This window comes from Argopecten irradians, chromosome 16 (genome assembly GCF_041381155.1).
Source record: "Argopecten irradians isolate NY chromosome 16, Ai_NY, whole genome shotgun sequence".
Lineage (NCBI taxonomy): Eukaryota > Metazoa > Mollusca > Bivalvia > Pectinida > Pectinidae > Argopecten > Argopecten irradians.
In genome coordinates this window covers 8,755,177-8,767,565 of record NC_091149.1, presented here as the reverse complement: position 1 = coordinate 8,767,565, position 12,389 = coordinate 8,755,177, and the positions used below count along the sequence as shown (strand labels likewise).

The window sequence follows — 12,389 nt, the reverse complement described above, 5'->3', positions numbered from 1 at the left end:
TAAGTATACTGTTTATAAAATCCATGTAGAGATTGCGATAAACTCACGTACCCGTAAACTAAGTTATATCATTCGTGAAGGTACGTTGAACTTTTAAAGTTAACGTTAAAGAAATAAACAGTTTAAATATTTTTTCATCATTTACTATAACACTATGACATTGCGATAACAGACATCATTTTTGCTGCCTTTAGACCAACCATGTTCTCCTCCGAATTCTCATAGAATGGTATATGTACAACGAGGGACAATTAGGCATTAAAACATGATAGTCAAGTAAGAACTAGAAATAACGAACTCCTATTTTACAAATCAAAGATGGCCATCAAGGATCATGTTATGTGCATAGCTAATGACCAAGTGAAGGTTGCCTGAATTTGAGTAAATGCCCTTCATAAATTTTCGACCAAAACGATTGTACATTGTAAATGGACAAATGAACAGACTGACTTATCACGGACGAAAGGCGATTGGAATGACCCACCATCTGATAATTAGCTATCTGTAATACCATTGCTATAAAGATTTCTAGACTGAAAATTGTGTCGTCTATAAGGCGTAGCATAGTCTGGGAACGTATTCGTTTTATTGCTGGGCTAACGATTAGGAAATGAGTTTCATCCATAGTTAAATATATTTATCACTTTGTTCATTCGAGACCACCAACATACCAAAGTTGTTACATGTATCAATTATAAGTGACAATTGATTGAATTTGACTCGTGCCCTATCCGAGCCTCGAACTCACGATCTACGACACCCAATCGCCTAGCCAAACATATCAGTCAAGTTGAGCCACTTGAGTCAAATTCAAGAAATTGCCATCCTTTATTAAATTGTGTTTCTGTGATATGTCCTTTTTACTTTAAACACTATGTATTATATGCACTGTGTGTTGTTGATTTAAAGGTTTAATTTGAATTTCTTGTTGAAATTGTACTTCGTTGATGATTACATCAATTATAGTTGTTATACCATTACGCCCACAAAAACCCGTTTACTGAAGAAAAAAATAAATCAGACGTGCCCCGGACGACTGGCGAAGGGGAATTCCTTCAAGGTTCGCTGTAAAGTTCATCATATACTTATACATCATTTAGTTATTTATTTTTAGATCATTATTTTGAATTGTTTTGATTTCCTGATACAGGATATATAGTGACTATAAACTACAAGGGTATATGATTTATGGGTTTATCGGTATACTTCAAGTACATCTCTGTTATTGGTATTCATTGATGAATTTATATAATAATTTGTTTATCAAGTATACCTTTTGAAGATTTCTCAGTAGAAATAAAACTTGAAGTTGCAATTACCAAACTTACGCAATGGAAACAATGCAGCCTGCTTTGTTCTATCTCAACCATTACCTATTATAGGAGTTTTGTGGAAGAATCAATTGATAAACTATACATTTATTAAAGATGTTCCACCGCCGGAAGAGGATAAATGCCAGACATCATTTCGAAAATAACTGGTATTTATGTAAATGTATGCTTATTAAACACAAAAATCATATAAGCTAAAATATATACTTGTTTTGCTTTTGGTAGATGCGCAATCAGTAAATTCATATAGGGGATATAGTATCATTGACTTTTGCCCTTTTTTTCGAAATTGATAATTTTGTAATATCTTTACCTTGAAGGAAAAGAAGAAGCTCAACCGTTTCAATTGTAGTAATGTTGTAAAGTAAGTAACTTTTGTAACTGAAGAAAAAAAATCGTCTTCTCTTCCTCTACAGTGGTGTAGCATCTTTAATTAGCTACTTTCATCATCAATATCAATCTTAAATTCATAAAATACAACGAACAAACTGATAATATTCACAAAAGTTTGCATTCCGTTGAGGTTTAGTTGATGACATTGCATGACCAACTTGTGTCATGCTTAGACACCGAATCAATGTCTACCAGGGCTACCTCTTTCGCAACATTAAATCTGTTTAAAATTATCATGTTTTTATAAGCATAAAAACACATTATTTTTTCAGAGTAAATTGCCATGTCAAAGTAAAATGGCTGTATGAATTTGCGACGCGCATTTTGATTATATTGTTACTGGAAATTGTACTGAATATCTTCTAATTATGCATTATGAAAGGATATTCAGCAAACATATGAAACAAGTACTAGAATATGACTAAAGTTTGGGACCCGGCCCCATAAAACTATTCTCAGACATATTTTATTGCTAGTATATGATTTTACATAGACTTGAGTAAAAAATCTGTCTGAGAAAGTTTTATGGTGCCGGGCCCAGATTACAAATTCACCCAACAATTTTACTTTGACAGGATAATTTACTACAAATAATGTGTTTCAGCGACTTTTAGTGCTTGTCCATATGACTTAAATAGGTGGACATGCATATATTTCGGTCTACTGTAATGCTCCATATTTATATTTTATTATATTTTATTATATTTTTTATTTTCATTTTGATATTGAATGGTCAGTTTTCTCATATTGTTAAGCAATATGAAAGTAGGTAATTAATAGTTATATACAAATCAATCCTATATGTGGAGGAGACTTTCTTTTCTTTTTCTATTTACAATCTAATCCGTAAAATGCAATCTAACACAACGGAATTCCAAATGTCTCGATTCTTTCTGTGAAATCACAACGCTGTTTTATCAGTCAATTATGGCATTTGCTACGTAAAAATGCTCCGTCGCCGACAGAGAATAAACGATAACCATCATTGGAACAATAATTGGTGTTTAATCGTGTGTTTGTATGACTTATGAAAACAAAAAATAATATAATATAATTCAATTCGCTTTTGGTGCATGGGCAATCAGTACTTTATTCCATATAGACTACAGTGCCACAGATTTTTTTGGGATGCAATTGAGTATTTTTAATGTTTATCTTATAATTTTTCAGCGGTGGAGCTTAACATATTCTTTTCAAGCCAATGAAAATGTCCGTTACAAACAAGATCGTATTCTTAGTCAGAAAGGGTCATTAAATGCCCACTTTCTTTCAGGAGCAAAATTAAAAGATGTCGTAAAAAACCATTAATAACATAGATGGCTTAAGATGAGGTTTCAACACCAAACATATGCAAGATTTCCTGAGTAACATATAATAGTAGTGGAGATTCATTTCGCTGTTTTGCAGTCTGGCGCAGTGATAGACAGTTACCGCGCGGTATCTAGAACGACGACGGGAAACATAAGACGACCCGCGTCATGAAAATTCTCATTTTATTTTTTCTTTCAAAAGATAATAGTAAATGTAGTATTATCGGTAAGTTAATAACTTTTGCGACTCTACAAAATTATCCATCTCGTTTTACATTCCCATTTTAAAGATTAATGCCGTTTCGGAAAGATAGTGGGCCTTTAAGAATATACCAGAGTCATGTTTTTCTATAGCATATCCTTGAAAAACTAAATGCTAATAATTTCTTGTCTGAAATAAATAGGAACGACATCAATATTTGGTGATCAAAGTTTGTGTCACAGTTTTTACACAATCAATACCACAAGGTGGATATGTCTTATGCACGTACAATTTGCAAATCGGCAATTAAGAAGTTTACTTTCGTCATATTATAAGCCTGCATATATATAGTACTTACATATATACTATCAATATGTGCCTATATTGGATAAATGTGTAAAACAGTTATGATTTATAATGTACAGTGTGTAATGTGTATTTTGAGTGTAAAACATCCAGATCAATTGTTCAACCTGCGCATTGTCGTCCAATGCTTGCTTTCTATTTAAAACTGCATATATACTAATAATTATTTGCCGTAGTTTGACGTGTGCATACAACGAGCAATGTGCATTTACAGTTTAAACACCAAAATCAATTGTGCAATTTGCAAATTGTCGTCTAATGACGCCCTATTAAAAACCGCACATATACAAATAAATATGCGCCGAAGATTGATGCGTGTATGTAACATGTGCATATACATAGACAAATTTCCTAATCCATTGTTTACGATATCGAAGTCATTGACGCGTATTTCTACCAAAGGCGTTCATCAATATTTATTACGGGAGACGGAATGCCGTAACCGATATTCCCGTCTATAGGCATATAACGTACAGTACAGTGTCCTGCTGTGTAAAACCGCAACGTGACGAAGCGATCGGCGTTAATAAAAATGTATAATGCATATACATGTATATACACCTGTCATATTCCTACCTGGGCTTAATGACGTGTACACAACACACAAAAGATGATTGGCTGACACGTTTGTTGTCTCCATTAATGCAGAAATTATGTTCATAAATACCGAGTTTCCTACTAAACTAGCAGAACTTCTGTAATACATGACAATACCATCTCGTGTCCAGAAATAGCACACGAAGCACCGGACGATCATTGGTCTTTAGCTTCTCATAGGTGTCGCTGTCATCGAACACTCGGGACGGAACAGCAGGAAATTGTTTAGCAGTGAGTGTGGGTCCGGACCTAACGTGAACACTTATTCTTTTGTTCGTCAGAGAAACTTTAATTTCTTAGTTTTATTTTAGTATTTTTATCTTCATTGACTTCTAAGAAGCAATCTTATTTTGTACAAATATTACGAAATCCAACGTTTTTTAACCGTAAAAGTGCCAACATGGAGTTTTCATTGATTTGCTTGGCTTTTATGTCGGTGGTCAGTTTGGCAGCTTCAATGTCGATTCCACTGACCAATGTCCTTACTAAGACGCCACATACCACGTGCATCAGAAGCTGCCGAGAAGTGAAAACGAGACACGGAGTTGACGATTACACGTGCGGATTCTCATGCTTAAAAATCCGCGGGAAAGTGCTAAAGAAACGAAACAAACGTGACACAAGAACCTCAGGGGTAAGGATATTAATTGTTTTCATAAATCAGTTGTACCAGTTAGTTTAAAATCGTTTCCAATCTTTTTTTTTCTAAAACTAAAACAAATATTGTTGTAATAATTTACAAACTACATGTACATGTCTTTTTAAAAACCAAGTAGGAATAAACAGAAGGAAGCATTATATAACTACATACCTTTTTAAAACCAAGTAGGAATAGACAGAAGGAAGCAACTATATCTGAATTAGTGAATATTCATAAATACGCAGGTTTAAAAGTGTTTAAAATGTATCTAAAATTGCTAAAGTTTGTTATAAATGAGTTTTGGTAGGCGTGACTTTAAAGACCAAACTGAATGCAATCATTTTGTTGGGGGATACAATGCTATGCGAAACATTATCCCTTAGAGTGTAAATAAAGCAATTGCTGGAAGAGTGAGAAATCAAAATGAAATCATATCCAAGCACGTACGAACTTTCAGTATTATTTGTCCAAGAATCAAGTTTGGATATTTTCTACTAGAAAATTATTTAACTTTTTTTCATTGTTCTCGAGAGCAATGATGCCTGTTGAAAACGGCTACGTGATTAATAATGCAACTATTTCGAATTTATGAGTCATACTACGTATACGTAGGTGCCTGTCGATTGGTAATATTAGCCAGGGTCACCTAAGAATGACCTCCCGTATATGAGAGGTCTTGCGTGTGAGGAGTGTGTAAGGGTTTTAGGATACTACAAGTATTGTTTTTTTCCTTTAGTTTTTAAAAAAACGGGGTTTTATAACGAAATAAATTAGACAAGATTATTTTTGACTAAATTAAGACTATTTCGTGTTTCTTTAGTCTAGTTTATTTAAATTACAATAAAGCGTGTCAATTATTTAGTAAAAAAAAGATTATGTGATGTTTGCCAACAAGCGCCGAAGAACAGTATATACATATGTACATACATATATAAATATCAAGCTTATTAAAACAACTAATTTATTTAAATCACAATAATGCTAATTGATTATTTAGTAAATAGTATGTTATATTTGTCTTGCCAACTGAACGCCGTAGAACAGTATATTATATGAATAGCACATATTATAACGATTGGTTTATTTAAATCATAATAATGCTTATTGATTATTAAGTAAATAGTATGTGACAGAGCACAGTAGAACAATGTATATATATATATACCACGCATATTAAAAAATCATTATATACTCACGACACATTTGATTAGCGTGACGTCAACGGCTTGACCACCCAATTGATTGACAGTTGCTAGCACCGCCTGTCGTCAAATGACCATCAGCTGGACATCAGCCGGACATCGATATGGTCACGCTAATGTATTTAATCAGCGAACTATGTAGTGTATATGTCCGGAGCGTTGTCCGTTAAAGCGGTAACTATATGATGTATATACGTACACGGACATGTCAGGTAGCCAATGGTCATTACCTATTTGTGGGCGAAACTATTTAAGGAAATCACGATAGCAATATCAATAAAAAACCGCAACGTATGATTGTACGTATTTTTGTACGCATATATAGGACAAAGTCTATATGAATTGAATAAACAAGACGAAATTGATAACTTCCCTTCAAAAGTTCTGTTACAAATGTTAAAATTTGTTTTCAATTTATCTCTACGCAAACTCTTCGAAAAAACAAATAAGTCTGAGAAATTAAATAAGTTGATAAATTGATAAATATATACTGATGTCTTTATTAACAAAGTTGTCTCATTTTTGTCCTGTATCTTTATTTGTAAAACTGCACGTGTAACAGAACTTTTGGATGGCAGTACATTAAACAATGTATATTTCATGAATATTTTTAATTTTTTATTTGTTTTAAATATATTATAAGAGATGCTAGTCTAGTTTTTGTTTAATTTAATATTTCATAAAACAACCGTTTCCACTGGCATACAAAATGCTAATATTTGTTAACATAAAACGACCTCTTAATTTGTAAACGTTGCATCTGGTGGCTTATACAAAAATGGACTCTTAGAAAGAAATAGGTCATCAAGAATTTTTAGGACATGAACGGTGTTGCATCGATTTACTTGAATATCGCTTTATGTTATTGTATTAAAACTTACATGTACTGCCCACCATCAACCTTTTGTTCTGTTTCGATTTCATTTTTCGATTACACAGTTCATTGTGTTATGCTTTCATGACAAAAATAAATATATATATATATATAAAATTGAGATATCTAAGTTTTAGAAGAAATTCATGATAAATCAAACTGTTTTTTTTTATATTTATATATATAAATTGATCATGACTCATATTTTAATATCACGTGAAGAATATTAGTATGTCTAACTTGACTAAGATTGTAAACGTCCATAGTATAATCTCATTTTTGAATATAAGGTATGGATGTGTATTAAATATGTGAAATAGTTAAACGCCATGAAGAAATTAAGATATAAAAAGTTATTAATGTGTGAAATATATTTTATGACTGAATTTGACGTATACTGTCGTTTTTACACCGTTAATGTCTGTGTTAAGCCTTACTGAAAGGAAACCATAAATACTAAGTTAAAATTGCATATTAGTGAAAGAGGGATTGGTTTGTATCTGCCGCTGACTTTCCTCTTCTCGTATATTGTTTTAACGAAATATTGCGGTTTTTTTCTTTTTTTCAGAGAAATTACATACACATAACCCCGATACCGAAGAAGTTTAAATTTTACGATATCAACGACGACAAAGGCATCAGTTTACCTGAATTCGCACGCAGTTTGGGTCATGACCCCAAATCCTTCCACATCCGGTCTGCTTTCAGCGAGGTCGACAGAGATAGTAAGCATTTTTTTTCTTTTCGAATGTTCACCTTGTTTTACTATTAGTTAATGTAAAATTACTAAAAACGTTTTCAATTATTGTTTGAAAAAAATATTAGTTTTATTCATCTATACCTATGTCACCTTCAAATACATGAAATGAGATGCTTTGCTATCGATATACTTGTTAGTTGATTTTTTGCTAAATGACATTCAAATAATTGTAAAAATAATTGCTATGTTTGAGTAATATGGTTTCATCAACTGTGTGACTAATATCAAGGTCATGGTGGCAAGGCGATAATGTTGACAGGTGAATACTACATCACGTCATTGTTTTGTTCGACAGGTGACATCTGTAGCAGTTTGGTATTATAACAATATTTTGATTACAAGGTGAAGCTATAAGGTGATGTTATAGAGCGTTATGTGAAAGTGTCAATATCAATAATAAAAAATAATAATATAAGACTCTTTTATATCTACTTTTTTTGCAAATTTATAACTATAATATCCAGCCATTTTGAAAGAAATTCGAAGAAATCCACGACTGAAAGTCAATTTTCATACATTACAAATTACGTGATATTTTCAACACAAATTCCGTTGTTTGCATCTTTTTTTAGTAAAACCAGTCAAATTTGTGACAAAAAAGTTAAAATTTTACCGAGGAAATAGAGATTTAGTTGACGCCGTGACGTCACGAGGCTTCATTGCATGGGTAGCCATGCAATACAGCCTCAGGCGACATCAGTGTATTGCCCTAGACCAGCCAATATTACATCCGTAGATATGAAAGAATATTGATTTATTTGTCTATTTGTTTGTTTATTGTATGCCCTAAACAATGCCGAAGAAATGTCAGTTTCATTCGCTAATGCACTTCACAGTAGGATGCTGTAGTATCTCCATCTATTGCGATTTATGTGATGATTGTCCTCATTGGACAGTTGATATGAGTGTTTATTTTTGTTGTTTTGGTGTTGCTAGTCCCAGTCGATTAGAAACTAGGTTATGGTTTGTAAGAATTCAATGAACATTACTGTCATGTTTTTTAGGATTAGCACACTCTCCGCCTGCTGAATGTTTTCAAGTCAAACATATAATGTTACAAAATAATGTGCTTTCAGAGCGGCGGAATCGTCCGTTTTAGATTTTATGATATTCATATTTCATAAACTGTAAGGTGCTTCAATTTCGCCGTGTTTAAATGTCGCATTTTTCTAATCTGAAACTTTTTTGTGGGATTTACAGTTCATTTCATTTCAGAATGTTTTATTATCATATTAACAGTATAAACAATAGATAATCTCAATTGTTATTCTTATTTAATGATAAATATAATATTTGATGATGATATCCTGAAACATCAAGCTAGATATTGATAAACATCATATACAAAATGTCTCCTAGTTTATATCATTACAAATAGAAAAGAAAGTTCGCGCTACATCGGTTTGTGGTTTATATAAATATAAATCCCACTAAACCAAATCATTTACAAACAGTAAGACTCTCCGTTGGCTCAAACTTGATAATGTCCTGCGACGTTTAAACAATATTGTAATTCGTGTGTTAAGTTTTTTAATTGACATGGATATCCTGTTGCTAAAGTCATAAAATGTAACAAAAAAGCATCATTTTAATGGAAATGGTTTGAAAGGAAACAATTGTGAAATTGTTGCAATATATATCTATATATGTTACATAAACTTGAAGTTTATATTGTAATTATGTTTTGGTCATAGTTGAACATTAATTTCCTTCTTACATTAAACAATGTACATATTAGATAGTCTCATAATTGTTTCCTTTCTAGGTTACATACAATAGGTTTTCCCTTCAATGCTTCAGTTGCGCGTAGATGGATACCATTCTCCTACATCAAATGAACAAGAGACAGTTCAAAAGTGATATAAATAAAATGCTTTCCTTTCTATATGATTTTATATACGTTTTTTTTCAATATTGCTTCCTTTGCACGTTGTTGAACAATTTGTCCCTATATGAATCAATAAGGTAGAGTTCGAAGTCTAATTAGCGTCATTTATAAAATATGTTTCTTTTTTTAGGTGATGGTAAGATTGACGCCATGGAATTCCACAGTGACGTCCTAGTGTTTGATGGCGATGGCATGTTTGATGATGATGGTGAGTATGATAAAATATCGATGATCTTAAATACAAACTGCCAAAAAATGGATTGATATACTGTATGCGTTACACATGTCATTTTTTCTTGATTGCAGAAATTTAATTAACCGCAAATAAAGCAAAATTTGATAACGCGAATAAAACAGCTATAGTATATACATGTAGATTGTTAGAATTGGTTAAAAGGGTAATACCAAAGACATTTTTTACTGTGTGGGGAAGATAAAACACAGAAATAGTTTATTGTTTCATCATTAGTTTTCAATCATGCCGTGATTTTATTTTGATATTTACGTCGTAGGTGTGCAAGATGACAATCATTGTATATGAATTTTTTTACGCAATAATATCTTGAAACCAAAATAAATAATTTTCGATCATACGGATTTGAACATTTTCTTAACAATAGTTTAGTTTCTGAAAAATGACAAATTAGGAAGATTTTTATATTCTTTTTTTTTCATAAAAAAATATTTTATTCAGTAATACATGTAAATAACAATACATTTCCCATTCGCATATCAAGGGCTCTCATTCAAATTTTCCATATTTGTTATCTTTCAGATCAAATTTACCTTACTCTTCTCTCTTACCTAATTACAGATGTATTAAGAATTTGCACTTGCATACATTTCAATCATTGGTCGCATCCACTCAAAAAATATATACAATGAAGATTTTTATATTCATATCCTATAGATGTGAATAACTTACACATCTAAATTCATATCTTTTCTCCTCTATTTTATCATCAGATTATAACGTCGATGACGCAGTGATTTCCAAGAAAATCCAGTATGATGACGACGATGGTATTGTGAGGAATGATGGTGACAGCGATGATAGTGACAGCAGCGATGATATCAGTAAAGACGACAGCGATGATAAGGATGATAGTAGCGACAGCAGTGATAGTAGTGATAGCAGTGATAGTAGTAATAGCAGTGATAGTAGCGATAGCAGTGATGACGATGATAGCAGTAGTGACAGTAGCGATAGTAGCAACAGCAGTGATAGTAGCGAGAAGGATGGCAAAGGTAAAAGGCGCAAAGGAGATGACAACGACGACAGCAGAGATAGAGATGATGGCTCCGACCTGCCAGAGATTCGTGTCAAAGATGGCAAAATGGATGATACAGTCGATGATATGCTAGATAATGTCCTTGACGGTATTGACATGGATGGAGGCGACATAGGAATGGGTGGGACGTCTGCTAATATGGACGACATGTTAGATGAAATGGGCGACGGTCTTGGCGACGGTGTTGGTGATGTCATGGATAATGTCAATGACGTCATGGGTGACACGGTAGATACCCTTACCGACGGAACTGCCGATGTTATTGACAACATCCAAGATGGAGTCGAAAATACGATAGATGCCGTAAACGAAGTGACTGGTAATATGGCAGATACTATGAGTGAAGTCGCAGGGAATGTTAGGGATGCTGCAAGTGACGTCACTGGAAATATAGGAGATGTCGTTAGTGACGTCGCAGAAAATACGATAGACACAATGAATGACGTCACTGGAAATGTTGTAGACACAGTCAATGACGTAATGTCTGACGGTTCAGATACATTGAACACCATGGTGGCGGCCAACCTCATCACCGAAACAGCTCCGCCCTCTATCATCCCGAACAGTCGCGTAAGTTCCCGACCACAGGCGACTTTAGCCGGAGCTAACCGAAGACTTGATATACCTCCTGCTCCTGTCCCAGCTGTAGCCCTTCCAGCCATGCCGAGTATTCCGAATGCTCCAGGAGTGCCGACGATGTGGGAGGATGCCTCAAAATCTAACATGGTAACTCGTGGAAATGGCGGACGGTCGTCAGTCATCCAAACTGCACGTGACGACAGTATCCAATGGAGATTTTAAGCACATGCTCATTTATGAAACATCCAAGACTTGCTAAATCTGACTAAAACTATAACGAAACTAATTATACTATAATTGTATAATTATGTACGATATCAGCTCTTAATCGATAAAAAACATTTTGATAATTATATTGTTTAATTAGCTTTCGTTATATTCCTAATACAAACATATTGTTTTAATTTAGTTTCACATTTTCAATCATTTGTTATCTTTTGTAACCATCTTAGCAAAACCTTTTAGAGAAAACACTATTTTTGTTTGCATACACTTATATCTGCAAATTCATATAGTACCGAAACGCATTTATGAGCTAGAACAGAATATGATATTTTTGTAAATATGAAGATAGACAATGTATATAGACATTTTATAACTTATTCCATGTCAACTTTTCATTATGCTCAAATCGTTTAACTTACAAAAACCTTTTTAGTTTTCTATTCTCAACATTTTGCCGGGTCTCGCTCACTTTCGAGAGATTATAAACCTTAAAACACGTCCTTTCCTGGACAACGACTCCAATATTTGACGAAATATGAAAAAATGAGTGAGATTAGCGATATGTGTTGAATGTATATATTCCTGAAATTGGTGCTTATATACTGTCATTATCAATAAATACATTTGTACATTTAAAATTTTCATTTTTGTGTCATTTTCTGTTGAATAACCGTCATATAATTGTTTTTTGTAAAACGCCAGTTTGACCGATAATTCCTTCTGTGTAATG

The 12,389-nt window shown here is 33.1% G+C and overlaps 1 protein-coding gene across 1 annotated transcript; it reads left to right on the top strand.

The window, feature by feature from the left end:
* The first annotated feature begins 4,040 nt into the window (after positions 1-4,040).
* On the top strand, positions 4,041-12,297 carry LOC138310928 (dentin sialophosphoprotein-like). Its single transcript, XM_069252257.1, has 4 exons — positions 4,041-4,833; positions 7,484-7,640; positions 9,694-9,771; positions 10,530-12,297. Exons 1-4 carry the CDS (start codon positions 4,600-4,602, stop codon positions 11,654-11,656), a joined length of 1,596 nt encoding a protein of 531 aa, XP_069108358.1. The 5' UTR covers positions 4,041-4,599; the 3' UTR covers positions 11,657-12,297.
* Positions 12,298-12,389: the final 92 nt, after the last annotated feature.

Bases quoted from the DNA above. Each gene is read 5' to 3' on its own strand.
- LOC138310928 (XM_069252257.1), top strand. From the start codon at position 4,600: ATGGAGTTTTCATTGATTTGCTTGGCTTTTATGTCGGTGGTCAGTTTG. The intron at 7,641-9,693 runs GTAAGCATTTTT...TTCTTTTTTTAG, and splicing joins CAGCGAGGTCGACAGAGATA to GTGATGGTAAGATTGACGCC. The intron at 9,772-10,529 runs GTGAGTATGATA...TTTTATCATCAG, and splicing joins TGGCATGTTTGATGATGATG to ATTATAACGTCGATGACGCA.